Source organism: Jaculus jaculus, chromosome 4 (assembly GCF_020740685.1).
Source record: "Jaculus jaculus isolate mJacJac1 chromosome 4, mJacJac1.mat.Y.cur, whole genome shotgun sequence".
Lineage (NCBI taxonomy): Eukaryota > Metazoa > Chordata > Mammalia > Rodentia > Dipodidae > Jaculus > Jaculus jaculus.
In genome coordinates, this window is record NC_059105.1 from 57,559,480 (window position 1) to 57,579,380 (window position 19,901).

Here is a 19,901-nt window from a genome sequence, read left to right on the forward strand (position 1 = left end):
TTAATTACCTTACTCATTGCTGTGGCCTGATAACAAAACAGGAAGCAATTTAAGGAAGCACAGGGTTGATTTACTTGCCTGTAGCAATGAAGTTTTCATTCTTAACATCTTTTGGGATGTTCCCACAATCTCTACTCCTTTGACATGTACATCTTACTGTATCATGATTCATTAACAAGATCCCATGAGAATCATGATAATAAGTGAAAGAGAAAAAAAAAAAAAGAGTCAATCTATTGCATCACTAGCCTTGGTGTTTCAACGGAATGAACAACAGTTTTATTTTGCAAGACATGTTTTCTAAATCTTAGAATTATCACTATCCTTTTTCCTAATAAATTTGATCTTTATGGTTAACTAGCTTTTGATCAAGACACTAGAGGAAAATATAATGCAAATTGATATCTGACTTTAATGTGTCAACATATTTGCAAGGTGTGGTAATGGCTGAGTAGTTAAAGCTACTTGTTCACAGAGCCTGCTGGCCTGGGTTCAATTCCCCAATACCCATGTAAAGGAAGGTGGGCAGAGTGGCAAATTCACCCGGTGTTTTTTGAAAAAAGGGAAATCTCTAAGCTGAGGTAAACTTTTATCTTTTGATTATTGACTTTATGAAAATAAAAATAGTAAAAAAAACCAAAAAACAAACTTAGTTGAATACACCAAAGGCCTGACATCTGAGAAGATTTTGTTGAATAAGCACAAAAAATAAAGGAGCGAATCACAGCAGAGTTTGGACTAGAAGTCTGGGCTGGTAATGACCAGACTTTACTGCAGCAGCATATCGTTCATCCTCACAGAACCTCGTGAGGTCAGCAGGCTTTTACTTTGAAGAGAAAATTTCATTAGATTAGTTTTAGTGGGGCATTCGCTTAGACAAGTTCTTTGGGGGTTAAAAAGCAAGGTGGCATGCCACTCACTGCCAGCAGTGAGTTCCCTGTTAGCAGCTAACAAGACACGGGGTACACTGGGTAGCTGGTAGCCTACCCTTGATCTTTAGGAAGACAAGCACGTCTATCAGCCCATCTGTGACAGTCCTGGGGAAGCACATGTGCATGTTACTTGGGGTAAGAGCAGGCACTCCCCTTTCTGGAAAGGAAGCCTTGCAAAGAAATCAAGCACTGTTGCTCTTATGCTTCTTTTCTTGATGGGAACCTTGATGCAACAGTGGACATTTTGTCATGATGAGGAAAAATCAAAAAGAATGGGAAATCTAGCTTTTAACTATTTAGTCTTTCATAGCTGCTCAGCAAACCAGCAACCACATTCTCCCTCCAGACTGCTTATCATGCCACATAAATGTCTTTATTGTTTAGGCCACGATCAGTCAAGATCCTGTAATTTACTATTAAAAGAATTCATAACTGTTATGAAGACACTTGTTCAGGGGAAATTGCTGTCACTTTCCCCAGAGGCATGAAGTCTAAGGAGGGGACTAGTGCCAATATATTACAGCCTGTGTGATAGTGCTGATGCCTCCTGTTACATCTGTTATCTTGATAAAGTCATATTTATTCATCTTTACTTTGCTATGGACATGCATTTGGATGTGGCTTATTGTCCTGGGAATTGAGACATATAGGAGGAGGTTTGGACCTAATGAAAAGGTTAGAGAGTATGTACCAGAACTGTTTATTGTGCTCTTGGCAGTTTATTATTATAGATGTCAGAGACTCTTGTCTTTTACTGAGTAAATAGATTCACTTAAAACAGGTTTATATATCTGGGGCACATAAATTCCATTAGTGCTGGAGGAGTTATAGCTGGAGAATGCACACAACATATGGTCCCAATTTTCTGACTCACTAAGAGGGGAAAGAGGACCCCTAATGTGGAGAGGTCTATTTTTGTCTGTCAGAGAACAATTTACTCAAAATGCAAAGCAGTTAGTCAAAGCTTTCACTGTGGGTCTCAGAACTTAATTAGAAGTGCTCCCTTGTCAATGTTTCTAAAATAAGATATTTTAACCTCATAGCAATAGCTTGTAACTTTTCTAATTGATGTAAAACGTCTGGGGCTCCCTTTATGCTGACATTTATGCCACTGGATTGAAACTACTATGCCATTCATGGCCAGTAGCATTCTCAGGACAGAGGGTATACATCCAGAACAGTGGTGAAGATTTCATATGATGACCCAATTAAAACAAGCTTTTATCATGACTAGTAAGTTTTCAACTGTAATGAACAGTAGTTCCATTAACTGCATGAATACAATTCAAAACTGCTAGTGGATGCCTTGGCTGTGTGTGTGTGTGTGTGTGTGTGTGTGTGTGTGTGTGTGTGTGTACATGTTCTCTTGTAATAAAGTTTAATTCATAAATTAGTTGTAGCAAGAGATACCCAAAGTAGTAAAATGAGACAATTATAAGAATATACTATAATACACCTATCAACCTCTCTTTTCATGCTCTTTAGATCCATTACTAAATAAAACAGTGTAACTGGAGACAACCATGATGATAGTGCAGTGGTCTGATACCTAAGACAGCAACACAATAACTAGGAGTCAGGTAACGTATACAGACTGCACTACACAAAAGAAAGTGGGAAGGGTGAGATTTCATCACACTACTCGAAATTGCACATGATTTAAAACATAACTATTTCTGAAAATTTTCTTTGAATATTTTCAGATCACATTTAGCCACAGATAACTGAAACCTTCAAGAGTGAAACTGCAGAAATGGGAATAAAAGTCAGCAACATATTTTAAACAAGTACAAGGCTTTGAAAGTACATTAGTACATGTTTTTCTTTAAAACAATCCTATAGAACAGATACTATTTTTACTATTCTACAATGAGGAAAGTGGCAAAAAGGGTTCTCTTAAAAGGATATCTGGCTAGTAAAATGATAGCTTTAAGATTTGTACCAGGTCAGTCTGACTTCCATCAGAAGCTCATCACTACCACACTGCTCCTTAGCTTTCACTGTGGTGAGAATTTTGAGCCCTACTAATAGAGAAGGTTTCTAGTATAGACTCCAAAGGTTCTGTTTATCATTCGAAGTCTTAGGCCATTCATTTCTAGCAAGCATTCCAGGTGTTATTCTGAAGGTGACATAGATGCCACTTCATAAACATCACATTCATTACCTCACATTGACTATCATCATCTGTACAAGGCCTGCGTTATATTGGGCCTGTCAACATTCTGTCATGAATGGTGGATGAAGTCATGAAGACTTTGTCCCTCCCTAAGGAGGAGTTAGTGGCAGTCAATGTTGCTGAAGGAAGGGAGATATTTTCTTCAGTGGTGTAGTCACTGAGGGTTACGTGTGTTCTGGTAAATAACCCCGGCCCATGTTCATGTAAACAACCCTAATTAAACTCAGTGAATCACATATGCACATACACATGCATACACAAACCCTCAAAGCTGAAGAGAAAATAGTAAGTTCAAGTTGAAGTATGAAGGGTATGAGGGTGATTATGATCAAAATATGTATCTATAAAACTGACAATAAAAGATATGCCCCTTCACTTTTTTTCTTTTTTTATGGAGAGAGAAATTGGCACTCCAGTGCCTTTAGCTACTGCAATAGAACTCCAGACGCGTGCACCACCTTGTGTGCATGTGTGACCTGGTACACATGCATGAATGTCTTTGTGCATGTGGCTTACATGGGTTCTGAGGAGTTGAACGTGGGTCCTTAGACTTCGTAGGCAAGCACCTTAATCACTAAGCCATCTCTCCAGTTCTTCTTTCACATTTTTATGTCATTTGAGATACTCATGGGTTTGACATTTAAACTACAAGCAACATTATCATTTTCAATTCAAGAGGCAAGATAGATGGTGTTTGTGGAAAAATATATAAGAATAAAATTGAGTAATTTAATTGTAATAAAAAATCCCATATGTTGATCTATTATGACGTAAGGAGTCTTAATATTTTAATATAAATGTCATTGTCCCATCTTTTCTGGGCCAAAGAGCTTGCAATGAAAGATGACAAGGTGACACCAGGAGTGCCTGATACACGCGAATGAAGGTGCAGCTCATTTGTAGCTTGGTAAAGCTGCCCACCAACACCCATCTGAACGACGCTTCTGGTCTGAGGCTTGTGATCCACCCAACAGAAAACAAATACTGACATGGCAGAGTGATAGATTACTCAAGTATACATCCATGAAGTCAAAACCCACATGCAGGTATACCAAGTAGCTAGTACTCGCTGTTTCTAGATTAACTGAGTAGTCACCCCACATACTTTATAAACATGAAGTCCACCTACAATCAAGTAAGGCTGCTTGCCCCTCATCTGGGGACTACCTAAACTAAGATTACCAAAGTGTGCATTAACTAAGTGAACTGAATTAATTTGTCCTCTGCCATATGTCAATATCCCCCTGCAAGGCACTCAGCATTGCATGGCAATCACTCTGCTGTTTCCCAATTGATTCCCTGTTTTACTCATCATAATAACTAGATCTTTAGATCTTTTTGGTACTCATGCTGTCCCTCTCCTAATCCATCACTAATATACATGAATACTGTTTTTGAAATGGTAACCAGTCATAGCTTTTCTTCTTTCCACAATGAAATTTCTGTTTTAAATTTTATATATATATATATATATATATATATATATATATATATATATATATATATTCACACACAAACAAATTTGAAAAGCCTCTTGCCACAGCAAACAAGTGCCAGATGCTTGTGCCACTTTTTGCATCTGGCCTTCTGTGGGATTTGGGGAATTGTACCTGGGCTAGCCTGCTCTGCAAGCAAGCACCTTTAGCTATTGGGCCATCTTCCTAGCCATCCATGTTGCAATTTCTTAATGTCATACTTCTTTTCAGAGTTTCTTAGGTTGAGATTAAAAGAATGCTAACTTCTTTCTAAGGATCATTCCTCTGTTTGTGCATTTGATCCAGTGTGTGCTGCCTCTTTTGCATGGCTGCTCCATTCTCAGAAAACCTCCATTAGTCACCTTTACCATTTCAGGAACTCTAGTACAATTTCTGGTAATGCAAAGATGAAGACAGGTTCTTTGATTGCAGCAGCTTCCAGGACATTATGGAGAGGCATTTGATACAGTGAGCACAGTGCTGTTGGACCAGGGATGTAGTGACTGTATCTAACTATAAGGAGATGAATGAGGATGGATGAGTTTCCTTAGAAGATGCTGAGGTTTAGAGGTAAATATGGGCTCATTACATAGATGAATAGAAATGAGAAAATGCAGGATTATGTATGTGTCCCTTTCTTCTACCTATGAAAAAACCTCTGGGGCACTAGTGAGAAGTAACACCAAGGAGTTTATATTTAAGGCTAGAGTGAATTGCTGAATCCTTTTCAGATATTCATGTTAGGCAGGTGCTCAGAAAACTGAAGGACTCGGGGATCTGGGTGGGACACTGAGTGCCTGCTAGAAACAACAGTGGTAGAGAAATAGAAGATGGAAAAGCAAGACATTTAAATGGCAGTGTTGCAAAACTTAATATACAATGTAGGTCAGGGCTTAATTAGGTTTATTAATATTTAATAATAAGTACAATGCAGATTTAACCCTAACTTGCTGGCTTTGGTATCTGACTAATGGTTGTCTCATTTCTAGATAACCAGTAAGCTTGTGCCTAGGGGTTGCTCAAGAGGACTTGCCTCACAGGACATGTAGATATCAAGCTCAGAGATGCCGACTTAGGTATCAGCAGTGTGAGAGGCCAAGACAGATACAGTTGTAGGCAAGATCATACAGGGAAAACATGGTAGGACGTGGAAGGGCTCAAGAGCAATCAATTGTCACTAAGATAGCTCAGAAGACTAGAGGAGGAGGAAGTCAGCACTGGAATGCCAGGAAAAATGGTTCAGAAGAGGAAGTTCGGAGTTGTCAAATGCATCAGAGGAAAGTTCAAGTGGAGACTTAAAAGTACCCCTTGGGATTCAAATTGAAGCTTCCCTCTCTGATTTACAATTGCCCAGCTCTGGTCCTCTATGATCAAGTAACTAACACACAATAAACACACAGAAACTCTTCACTTGAACCTACTTGTGCCTAATAGTCCCCCTTTTGCTTAATTACCAATTCACTGAGTTTTTCACCTTGACATTTTTCTGATGACCTTTCTTCTCACATTTTAGAAACCAACTTTCATGATATTGCCCCAGCCATTATACTCCCTGGTCTTGTTATACTGTTTTGTAATTTTTTTATGTATTTATTTGACAGAGAAAGAGGGACAGAGAGAGAGAGAGAGAGAGAGAGAGAGAGAGAGAGAGAGAGAGGGAGGGAGGGAGGGAGGGAGGGAGAGAGAGAATGGGCACACCAGGGCCTCCAGCCATTGCAAACAAACTCCAGATGCATGTACCCTCTTGTGCATCTGGCTAGGATGGGTCCTGGGAAATCAAACCTGGGTCCTTTGGATTTGCAGGCAAATGCCTTAACCGCTAAGGCATCCCTCCAGCCCTTGCTATACAATTTTAATATGAACTCCACAGTTCTACATTCCCCACTCATTATGTTAAGAACCAGTAGTGCCCTGAAGATCGCTTTTCATTCTCCTACAGGGATTTCAACTCTTTTTAAGCTTTTAAATGTAGCTATTTGTTCTATAAACTTTACATTTCTACTCCCTGAATAATCTCACAAGTCACTTATATGTAGAGAAAATTTCAATCATGATTAGCTTGGAATTTCTAAGTGCAGAGCTATATACCAAGGCCCCACAAATTCAAAATGTTGCGAAGCGCAGTGTTCCTTTATTTAAGTCCCACCTCCTAAGATTATTTTCTCATCTCCTTTACTTATCACTGTTACATCTCCCTTTTTCTCATGCATATTCAACCCCAGCATGCATATTCTCTACCTGTCTCTCTCTCTTTCTCTCTCTCTCTATTTCCCCCTCCCCTTCCTCACTCTAATATGTAAAACAATTTGAATACAGAGGATCAAGACATGATACAAGATTGCAATGGTTTGTCTTCCATCACAAAATAATATAAGCAACCAGTACTTATCTAATTCTTACTATGTGCTAGATGCTATTTTTAAGCACATTGCATGTATTTTTTCCTACTTTTCTTTTTTTATCATTCTTTGAATTTAGAACAAGTTAGTTTATTCCTTGTCAGATTTGTCAAAATATCTTGTTTGGTAAATCAATTTGAATGATAGAATCCATTTTCCAATGTAAGTAAATACCAACCATTCTGCAGTAGTGAAAACACATCTTGTTATCCAAACAATTACCAGGGACATACAGGTGATAACATTCCAAAGCACAATTGAATCCTTAAATATCTTTTAAGTTACCAATAAAAGTTTAAAACCTGCTTCATAAAACCTTAGTGCTTATATACTTTCAAGCTTAGAAAATGGCAATGCTTGAATGTGCATGTATGTATGTTTAATCTTTCTCAGTACAACATTGCTCTTTAACAGTTCTTTAAATGAAATAAACTCCCAAGTGTCAGTTTCATTCTCTTTGGAAGCCACATGCATGCACCGTTGTGTACTTTTGATGAAAAACAGAGTAGAAGATACTTACTTTGAAAATCCAACTTTTGCAGACACCTGTAAATCAGCAGAACAATTTTCATAGGCACAAAACCTTGCAAAGTTTATCTGGAAATAAAATATGAAATTTTAAAAATTTTAATTCCATGACTGGATAAATTCTGATATATTTTTATAAAAACAGTGCATGTGTACTACATTCAATAAATGAAATTAATACATCAAATTATCTGTCCTCATGGGTTGAATTAAATAATTAATCAGTAGACTCACATAGGTTGCAAGTTACCAATACTCAGTTCTTCCAGTAGATCAATTTAAGGCCTAAATTCGTTAAGTGAAATAAGATTTGAAAACAGTAAAGTAAAGGCATTCTGCAGATATTTGGAGAATATTAACTGCCAACATACTCTAGCAGCTTCCCTTCCATTTTCTGGTTCTGAATTTTCATCATATTTGTTACACATAAGCATAGCATGTACTTGATTTTGGCACATGATGGGCAGTGGTTTTATATGCATGAAAGTAGCTGTAGGAAAAACTTAGAAGTTTCACTTTGAGAAAATATTGAACAAAATTAGTGGTAGTCTATCATGAAGATTCTACCATGTATTAACTGGATACATTTTTAAAATATTTTTAAAAATATTGTTTGTTTATTTATTTGAGAGTGACAGGAGAGAGAGAGAGAGAGAGAGAATGGGTGCGCCAGGGCCTCCAGCCACTGCAAATGAACTCCAGACTCGAGCGCCCCCTTGTGAATCTGGCTAAGGTGGGTCCTGGGAAATCAAGTCTTGAACAGGGGTCCTTAGGCTTCACAGGCAAGCACTTAACTGCTAAGCCATCTCTCCAGCCCTGGATACATTTTAATAGGACTGATGCATATCATAAGGTGCATGAGAAGACATAAGGTATACACTACACAAAGAAAGAATGAAATAAAGGGAAGAAAGAAAGAGTAGAAGGAAAGAAGGAGAAAGAAAGGAAGGAAGGAAAAGAAGAGAAGAAAGGAGTGTGGAAGAGAAAGAGAGAGAAAAGGAGTTTTTTTTTTTTTTAAAGCAAGAGAATAGGAATAGATGAATAAAAAAGAAACACAGAAAAGAAGTCCAAAAAGTGACTGAGGATTCCAACCAAAGTGGGAAATAAACAGGGAACTATCAAATGACATGCCATGCCAAAACTGCCGAGGCCTAAGAGAGTGGATGTATAAATATCCCTCAAAAGCATGTACCTCAATGTGACATTTTTCTGCCATTCCTATTTGGAGAGCAAGATCTTCTCAGAATTGAAGATTAATTATAGATTGCTTGCAGTTTGGCTTATGTGCTTATAATATTGGCATTTTAATTGTTAATGGCATTTAAAATTGGTGGGTACTAAAAATTCAAGTTCAAAGGAAGAGTATAAAAACCAACTTTCCCATAACTATTTTAATATCCTAAGAGTCAGAGAAAATTTACTCTTAAAACACTATGTTCATTTGATCAAATCTCCTAGACTAGACAGTGGTAATTATAAACTCAAATATGCTATAGTGGTTTAAGGCAATTTTGCCTGGACAGGATATGAACTAGACCTTGAAACGTCCCTTTCATGTTTTGCACTTTGTCTGCCTTGAGTGCATGGTTTAACAAGTGCTTTTGACCACATCCGAATGCATCCTGTTAGCTACTCCCGTGCTGTTGGACAGGAAAAGAATGAACAGCAGGACTCCTGAGCATGAATGCACTATCAAAGAAACTAAAATATTTTGGATCAACTCAGGGGGAAAAAGCAGTTTACTACTTAGAATGCAGGGTTTGATCTAAAATGAAGCTGTTCTTCAGATATGGCTGAAAATTATACAATGAAATTCTAAAGAGAAATATGTCACACAAATAAACGTGTTTATAAATGAGTAACACTCAGGATGAGAAGTGGACAAAGACAGAGTGGATCCATGAGTAGGGAGAGTGAGAGACATGGTGACTAAAAAGTGAGAGAGAAGATAAGAAAGATGGGGTTGAAGCCGAGCTCCAGGCGCATCAGTGAATAACCAACTGGCAATGCAAGCAGCACCCACTGTGGCATCTCTAGTCATTTGTTCTTTCATCAGCAAGGTACCACGGGTACAGTTCTTGTATACGTTATGTTTACGGGGAGCCACTCCTGTGGCTAAATGTATATTCTAAAATATTCAGTTGAATATCCTAAGAGGAATAAAAAATAAACTGGGAAAAAAAGATGCACAGCAAATCTATTTTTTATTTGTAAAAACACCCTCAAAGTTCAAAAACTTTTCTAATTTCTTCAGAATTTTGTCCCATTAAAAAATATTATTGGGGCTGGAGAGATGGCTCAGTGTTTGAAGGCACTTGCTTGCAAAGTTAATGCCTGGGTTTGACTCCCTGGCACCCACATAAAGCCAGATACACAAGGTGGTACACGCATCTGGAGTTCTTTGCAGTGGGCCTTCTCTCTCTCTCATTGTCTCTCACATATATAAATAAAAATATTTTTTAAATATTATTGGATTAAGTCACATGATATCTTAAACAACAACAACAACAACACAAAGTCCTTACTGTTGTTTTAATCATGTCCTTTTCTTTCTTCTGCTGAAGAATTGGCTGAAGTGGAGGGAATTCCTCTGAGCTTCGTTTGGTGATCACATGATGTCCAAGGTAGTAAGCAGCTTCTATATGAACTGGGGTGAGGATGTCTCGGACATATTTCTAAGGAAATTTAAAGCCATTTGAATCAATGACACAAACAAGAATGAAAAGAAAAAGTTGTAAAAGTCCTTTCATACATAAGGCCAGATAAGTACATGGAAGTAAAATCAATCTCTTAATTTTTATGTAAATTGTTTTGAATTCTTTTTGGACTACAGATATAGTGTGTTTCCTGTGATGAACAACGAAGTATAAAAAATAAAAAAAAATCTTGTAAGTGCTTGCAAAGCTCTTCATTTTAACATATTCCTTTTGTGTTCTATGATTTTGTAGTTTAATATTAAAATATACACATTTTTTAAGACTAAATAATCTTAAACTTCTCATTAGTATTTTAAAGTGTATTTTTCTTTTGTATATTTTATTATTATTTTTACTTATTTGAGAGAAAGAAAAAGAAAAATAGAGAGAATGGGCACATCTGGGCCTCTAGCTAGGGCAAATGAACTCCAGATGCATGCCTCACCTTGTGAATCTGGCTTAAATGGATACTGGGGAATCAAACCCAGGTCCTTAAGCTTTGCAGGCAAGCACCTTAACCACTAAACCATTTCCAAGCCTCTCTCATTACCATTTTATTCCATGTAATATTAACCTATGAATTAATAGAAATATGCCACCTTGAATTGGATCAGGTTTTTAGTATTACTTACATTTGTGTGCATGTGTATATATGTATGTCTGTATATGTGGCTGGGGGCTGTATGTATTTCACAGCATATATGTGCAAGTAAGACAAAAACCTCCAGGCACCCATCTCCTTCCACGTTCTTTGAGACAAGGTCTCTCTTATCTTAATAATGCCAGACTAGCAAGACTGTGAGCTTCTTGGTTCTCCTGGCTCTGCCTGCAATTGTCACAGGCCTGCTGGAGTCACAGAGAATTCACTCAACACTTTGCACCTGGCTTCACATGGAAGCTGAGGAGAACTCAACTGTCAGCAGGCTTGCAAACAAGTACCTTAAACAGTTGAGCCATCTCTACAGAAACCTAGCCAATTATTTGTTTAGTCATTATTTCTATTTATTTCTAAAGACATGCATTAATTTTTGCTTTCAGAAATATTTTCTATGAACTTCTATTTTTTTAGGGCTGGTGATGTGACATAGTGGATAAGGTACTCACCATTCACATCTATGTACACAAATTCAGTCTACCTACCAGCACAATGGTGTCAAGACAGGAGGTGGAGACAGGAGAATTTCCTGGGAGCTTAGCAGAGAACAGCAACAGCAAAGGGAGACACACAGACAAACCCTGCCAAGTATGAGGTGGGAAGACAAGATGGACCCAAAAGTTGGTCCCCAACATCCACATGTGTTATGTAGCACAAGTGCACCCATGTGCGCACACACAGGAACACATTTCACACCTACAATTTTTTAAATTAAAGATATATATGCATCTGATTATTTACTAGTCCTCTCATTAAAACAGATTATCAGAATTATTTTCAAACATATTCAAAATTTGCAGTAATCACCTAGAAAATAACTTTGAAGTGTTTAGGATCTGAGAACATAATAACTTCAGAAAATATAGAAAGTTGTTCTAGAATCCAAAATACATGTATGGAAGTGGGGTAAGATACAAAACATAATTTCTAGTTTAAGACTTTGCTAGACAGAAATGAAATTTCCAAAGTATACGGACTGGAGTATCCTTCATTCTCTTTTTATCTAAACAGTAGGCTTGTGAGCTCTTGCTAATACAGCTACATATGAAGATTTAAAACACAATCCAATTACTGGCTACGTGAAAGAAGACATGTAGATGACACATCTAAGCACATGAAGAATTTCATGTAGATGGGGGGAGGTATTACCATGGGATATTTTTTATAATTATGGAAAATGTTAATAAAAATTGTGAAAATAATAAATAAAGAAAGAAAGAAAAGAAAAAGAATTTCATGTAGAAACAATCTCAGGATTGGAGCAGGCTAGTCACACCCCATGACTGACTGCAGCCAACAAACACAGGGAATAATGTGAAAAATCTATGTATTATTCTTGGTATTAGAATTTTTTTTGATACCCTGAAGGTGATCTGAAGAGTTTGTCACAGACTTTGATGTGATATGTAATAATCTAAATGTAAAGCTTAGTTCACTTAGTTCACTTACAGGCTCTCATGTTAAACACATTCAACAAAGCCCTTCTTGATTATTAAATGAAAAGTGAGTCAAGTGTTTTTCCCAAGGCTAGACAGATGATCTTCTTTATAAATTATTTATTTGGAAACAGAGAGAAGATAAAAGAGGATAGATGATAGATATATGATAGATAGATAGATAGATAGATAGATAGATAGATACATACATACATACATACATACATACATACATACATACATACATAGATGATAGATGATAGAAGAGAGACAAAGTGAATGGGTGAGCCAGGGCCTCCAATGACTGTAAATTAACTCCAGATGCATGCACCACTTAGGGCATTTGGTTTTACATGAGTACTGAGGAATCAAACCCCAGTCATTAGGCTCTGCAGGCAAGCACCTTAACTGGTGAGCCATCACTCCACTCCCTAGACATATTATATTAACTCACATTGGAGGTTTATATCTATGTTCCATGGTTTCTTCAGGGTAGTCCCACATATTGTAATTGACATACCTCTACTGAGTAACATCAGTGGACCAAATTTCTGTCTGTCTATGATCATTTCATTATAGGATTATGGCTTAAAATCACTTCATAAAAACAAATTACAAGAGTTGACTTTAAAATCAACAATAACCCATGGTGTGTAGGAAAATTATTAATTCTAGAGAGAATTGCTAGGTTACTTACATCCACAGTAACTTGGCAAGATCAATGAAGTAAACTGAAATAGGTGACACACACCATATAGTAGACTGTAATTATTCTGGCTTTATATAAGTATCAACAGAAAAGATATCACTTTCTCTCTTCTCATTTATATTATTGATATAATAGTTAAAAACAAATTGTCTGGTGGTAGAATACTAGTGTTCAAATTTTTTGCCTATTAAGTAGAAGCCCAACATGAACTGCATTACTTGAAGAAGGGGTCCTAAGACACAGGCTGAGCCCTGTCCTGTCTCTGCAGCCTCATAAGTGACTGTGTGCTAGCCCCAGAGCTTATCATCAAGCTTCAATTGTTGTGGGGAAACAGAATGTCTTAACTGACAGACAGTCATGAGATCAATTATCATAGTATCTCAAATGGTCTACAAAAGGAGTTAGCTACAGCCACATCTCCAGGTGGTCAGAATGCAGTTAAATATCCTTCAGGCTGTAAAGAGGTCATTCCAAGTATATGGGATGCATAAGTAAAAGGACATTTTCACACACATGTGCATTAAGAAAGAAAGGGTCTGCATCCTCAAAAGACCTAGGCTTCACTGTAACATCATTTACAATGTGGTTTCTTCCCTTTGTTATTCTGAGATATAGTCTCAGTCTGTCCAAAGCTGACCTGGGACTCAGTCTGTAGTCCCAGGATGGCCTTACACTCACAGTGATTCTCCTAGCTCTGCCAACCGAGTGCTGGGATTAAAGGCATGCACCACCATGCCTGGCGGATTATGTTCTCTTTTCAACCTCCCTTGTGAACTTTCTTGAAGGATTGTGGAAACAAGTATCTAAGAAGGGAGATTGGGAACCATTTACCCTATAAATATCCTTCCTGCCTTATAAATGTTCACAAAAACTACTTTAAGATCCACAACACAGAACACAGTGAGTTGCTAACACCCCTTGGGAAAGCAAGCCCACTCTGATATCTTTTTAGGTGCTTGCTTTGCAACTGAATTTTTTACTTTGAGAAGACAAGAACTGAAATATGACTGTAACAGGTCCATCTATGCATCTAATCTTTGGCAAGTTAATTTGTTTATGTCTTCATTGCCTGAAAATGGCAACAGTAGCAATGATGGTATTAGTACATAGGAATTCCTGTGATAACTATATATCATTATGTTAAATGCTGATTACATCCATAATATTTCAAATGTACTTATATAGGTCTACCAAGAAAGTACTGAATTTTAATTGCTCAAAAAATGATGGTTATCACTAGAAAGAATAAGGAAACTGTACTACAATCAACCTATGAACATTAAATAGAAAATGTGTGTTAAAACAAGTATTAGATGCATATTAATTAAATGCTATCTGAAAGTGTTGGAGATCAAGTTTCCTGTTTACTTTTCCATCCTTCTACATAGAGATACTTTTATTAAATTACTTGATAAGTGACCATCTCAACATGAATCATTGACCATATTGGAATGCTGCAAATCAAGGCCCAAATCCCAAGTTATCAACTTGTGAAAATGGAACAGCTTGAAGCCTTGCACATTACAATAGCAAACTTGATTAAATTATTCCCTTGGTGTCAGAGCTATATAGCCACTGATTGTCCCTCCACATGTCCACTGTTTTAATTCTTCTTAACAAGCCTGCTTTGACCAAATAACATGCTATTTAATTCATACTAATTTTCCACAAGGTCTTCTCCACATCTGGTGTACATTACTTTCATTATCCTAATTAGCTATTAATTACACCTTTCTCACAATATGTACAATGTATGTGTGCTCTTGCAAGAACTGCATTTGGAAGATACTGAGATATTGTTAACTTTAACAGCTCCATCAAAGGACATAAGCTGTTACATTAAAAAACATCTTAAGAGTGACACAGTAAATATTTGGTAAGGAAAACATAAATTTGCTTATCATTTTTAATGCGGGCTTTTAAATTTGTTAGTTTATTAAGGTGACAAAGACTCCGTGGCACATCTTTATGGACAATTACATAAAATGGCACCCACAAGCATGCAGATTAGCTTACACCTAAAATTATACAAAGCCTACCTCCTTGCTTGGCTTTCATAGAACTCTGCATACGTTGAGAGTTAACTGGAGGCCCATGTCCTCCTATTATGCTCGTCACGTGTGTACATGTGAGTGTGGGCGTACACACGCTGCAGCACATACACGAAGGCCGGTGACACCTTTCACGGTATTGCACGCAGTGTCTCTTATTCACTACTCTGAACACCACGCTACCTGGCCTGCAGACTTCTGTGGATTCTCCTGTCGCTGCCTCCCAACTCAGCATAGGGATGCTGGGATTACCGATGCTTGCACTGCCACAGTGTCTATTTTTGCATGGATTCTGGGGATCTGAACTCTCTTCCTCACCTCTGTATAGCAAGCACTGTACCTACTGAGCTATCTTCCCTGTGCCTATTGTTTTTTTAAATACTTCAGAAATTTATTTAAATTATGGAAAAAAATGTTAAATTGAAAACAATGTCAAGGCACAGATATTTGCAGATAGCTGTTTGTGAGTGTACTGTGTACAAGAAGAGTCATGAATATGAACATGGAAGTTGAAGCCTTTGTTAGACAGTATAGTTATTAATCCACGTAAGTATGTGCGGAGTAAGTACTGAAGGGCCTATTAGTACTGGAAAGAACCAGAGAGATCCTTACATAGAAGAAATTTAAATAAAATATATGGTACTCGCTGGGCATTGTGGTGCACATTTTTTAAATGCCAGCACTTGGGAGGCTGAGGTAGGAGGATCGCCATGAGTTTGAGGTCACCGTGAGGCTACATAGTGAATTCCAGATCAGCCTGTGCTAGAGAGAGACCCAAACTAAAAAAAAAAAAAAAAAAATACACATGATACTCATTTTATTTGCAAACAGAGAGAGAAAGATAGAGAAGAGAGAGACTCGGCATACCAGGGCCCCCCAGCCATTGCAAACAAACCCCAGATGCATGTGCCAATTTGTGCATCTGGATTTATGTGGGTACTGGGGAATCAAACCTGGTTCATTAGGCTTTGCAGGCAACTGCCTTAACCTCTAAGCCACCTCTCCAGCCCCTGGTACTTATGTTTTTTAAATGTCTTGTGTTACTAAAATAGCATTGAGGAGGAAGGAGATAAAACCAAGCATCAGCATGGAAGATTATAGCCAATAATAAATCTAATAAATTTGGTACAAGTGGTACAGAAATTTCAGGTATCCAGGTACTCCAACTTCCTGCAAAGTCATCCATTCTAACATAGATGCCCTAACCATTATACAAATAGAACATTCTCCAATTTTCCCTTATAGAAATCATTAAGTAGCATAGAGAATACAGCTGGCAGAAAATTGTCAAATATTTATTGATTTTGTGTCCTCTGTATTGAATTTTACTAGCTCTAAAAGGGATACAAGCATACTAATATATGGATGACAAGATTTTTCTTTGAAGACCTTGCAACCTAAAAATGGGTTGGCATGAGTTATAATAATCAATCCTCTTCTAGAACACCATACAACTGTCATCATGTAATATGCTGGCACCGAGATTGCTTCATTTGTTACCTGGATATAGTGCCTGTTACTGAAATGTCAATGAATATTTTGATGCAGAGCTTAGTTCAAGAGAAACCGAGAAATCACAATGTCTTCAGAAATCTCATGTCTAATAATACAGCAAAGATATATTCCTTCTCACACACTTGAGTAGGAAAATCATGAGGAAAGAGTGATGTCTCATGGAAGAGAATTTAAAGAGACAAAACAGTAAGTAATTAAAAAGCCCAACATATCTCTTATGTCATACAAGCTATGTATAGATTCTCTAAATTCTAGGTTCTACTTATGTAATGTAGAATCCAATAATTTTGTAGCCCTAATGGCAAAAATCAAAGTATGGCATAATTAGAAATAACTACAATACAATGCAATTTTTAAAGCAAAATAAAAAAAGCAATTTCTTCTTTTTTTACTTTATAAAGAACAATTTTTTAATTTGATTGATTTATTTGCAAGCAGAGAGATAGAGACTGAGAATAAATATTATCACTGAAGTAAAATAATCCCAATCATATTTAAATTCTGAGAAAGAGTGTGAAGATGAGAAAGTGGATGTGTCTGCTGCCTTTCAGCTAAACCAACACATAGTCTCAGAAAAATACACTAGAAACTCACATCTTAATGACCTGACCTGGATTCTCGTTAAATTATCACCTATCTTCCAAGAGCTTCTAATGCGAAATTAGAAAATAAAATTGAATGGGTTAAGAAGGCTTTATAATGAGATCTGAGGGGTATTTTAAATAAATATTTCACCATCAATAATATGATGGGTTAATGAAATATAAATAGATTTCAAGACTTTCATTTGCATTAAATAAGAAATTATGAGCATTTTTTAAATGAATCAATCTTTTCTTCAGCTCCAAGTGTCCACTGGATTTGATAATTTGTGTTATCTATAAGATCTTCCAAAGTTATTCCCTTTCCAACATAAATCCAAAATGTACTGACTTCAGCATCATCTCCAGCTTAGTTCATTCATCCGCTTCTCATTTCTTGATAACTCCTCTCCCTCTTGACCCTGTTTAAACTCAGTGGCCATGACTACATTACATCCCTCCCCTTGAGAAATTTCTCTCAATTATCTTGTCCTTTTCTTAGTTCACACTCAGCAAAAGGATAGACCTGGCTGAGTGTGGCTGGATAAGAAACACTACCATACTGACTAATGACTCCATGACCATGGACAACACTGTCTGACAACCATAACATACTTCTTACTCTCTGGCTTCTTAGAGATAATTTCTTCTTCTCAGACATCGAATACCACTTCCCCACCCCTATGTGAAGTGATGACTTCACTTCTTGCTTCACTGAGGGTATCGGAGAATACCATGGCCCCACATATCACGAAGCCCAGACAGATGAACTATGTCCACTCCTCTGTACAATGATTCCCTTTGCCTACTCAAGAGTTTTTGGGTTTTTTTCCTGCTATTTTCCCCTCTCCAGTCACAACAATTTTGTTCTATCAGAGAGGATGGCTATTAGTCAAAACGATTCTGAGATTTCTCCTGTCATAAAAAGTAATCACAACAAAACAGCTTTGCAACAACTTCTGACTCCCAATCCCATTTATTTGGTTACCTTTGGTGCCAAGCATTGTGAAAGAGCAGCCTAAATTCACTGCTTTCAGTTTCTCTTCTCCTTCCTCCCACTGCTCCTATGAAATGCTTGGGTTGTTTGTTATCACGAAGAGGTCCTCCTCATCACTATGTGCAGAGGTGAGTGGTTGGCAGGCCTAATCTTAATTCTACCAAGCAGCAACACTAATAGTCTTCACACCCTCCTCCTCTGCTTGATTTTCTTCCCTTGCAGTATACCACAACCCTGCTTCCTTCTGTCATCACGCACTTTCTTCTTTCCTCTGGGGCCTCTAACGCTGCAGTGCCTGAGCACAGCTGCCAAGCTTCTGTTCAGCCATCTCATATAACTTCAAAAACCACCCATATAGTAAAGTTACATTATTATAATTCCAGTGCTCCACCACTCTCCAATTTTAGATGGATATGTACAAATTACTCCTTGATATTTACACAGGCTATTGATTCATCTTCTTGCTGCTCATGGAAAATAGCTGATAAGAAACAACTTAAGGGAAGAAGGGCTGATGTCACGTTAATGTGTGAGGGATGTAGTCCATCACGACAAAGAAGACATGATGGCAGAAGTATGAAGTAGCAGTTCACATTCAGTGTGTAGTCAGCAAGCAGAGAGACAGAAATGATAGTTCTCAGCTAACTTTCCTTCTTTTATTCAGTCCAGGATCAACTCTTGCCATGACATGGTTCTGCTCACAATTAGGGTTGGACTTCCTACCTCAAGGAACCTAATCTATCACTCCCTCACAGACATGCTCAGGGGTTTGTGTGTAATGGGTTCTAGATTCTTTCTGGCTGATAGCTCAGCTTAACCATCATGCAGGGGGAGAGCAGCCTTCATTTCAGAACTGCACAACTGAACCACCAAATCGTTCAACAAAAGTTGCTTCTATCACAATATTATGAAGGAATGATGGATATGACATCTGTCTAGCTGTTTGAGCTAAAGACACATCATCTTCGTGTGTCTTTCTTTCAAACAATTTACATACACTTTGTTTGAAAATTATAATGGAATCTGGTTTAAACTTCTCAATCTAGCCACTGTCACATTCTCTGCTGAAGACATCACTTCTCACATGGACAACTTCAGTGCCTCATCTGTGTCAACTCCTGAACACCATTATTTCTTCTCAGCACAGCAATTGAAATGCTCCTTTATTTTTTAAAAAATATCTTATTTGGTTGATTAACTGTGAGCATATTTATAAAATGTGTTTTGATCATATTCAGCCTTCTATTCGCTTCTTAGGATCTTGTCTTCCTTTGCTCAAGTCCTTCTTCCGAACTAGTCCCCCTGCTACTGTTGATTTTATGGGGTCAAGGACCCACTGAGTTTCCTTAGGAGTTTTGTCTGAGCATGGGTAAAGCACTATTTACCAGTGCATGGATAACATCCGTGGCTATTCCGCTGAAGAAAATGTATCTCCAAGTAACCATTAACTACTAATAGCTCCCCAGGGAAGCCTGGGGCCTCAGACTTCCTTCACTATCAGAGTGTCCTTCGGGTCAAGGATGAAGACTCTACAGTAGGTCCCCATTCCACCTAGAGACAAAGCCACCGATCCCTTTCACTCTGTTTCTGGCAGCTGTCCTCTCCCTTGCTGAGTTTTATTTATTTCTGCCAACCTTGTCTCCCCACTATTCTTAAAATAACTAGCTACCATCTTGTCTGAGGCCATTTCTCACTGTGATGCTCTGCTTTCAGATCAGAGCGTCCCAAACATCGTTTCCAAGCCAGCAGCC

At 37.7% G+C, this 19,901-nt stretch overlaps 1 protein-coding gene across 1 annotated transcript in view; it reads right to left on the bottom strand.

Annotated features, from left to right (window-relative positions):
• Itga4 (integrin subunit alpha 4) overlaps positions 1-19,901 on the bottom strand; it is an 82,850-nt gene that overhangs the window by 23,928 nt on the left and 39,021 nt on the right. Inside the window, exons 16-17 of the mRNA XM_004660285.3 lie at positions 10,036-10,185; positions 7,503-7,579 (exon numbers count right to left, since the gene is read on the bottom strand). Coding sequence (XP_004660342.3) covers positions 7,503-7,579; positions 10,036-10,185 — 227 coding nt within the window. The remainder of the gene's footprint in view (positions 1-7,502; positions 7,580-10,035; positions 10,186-19,901) is intronic.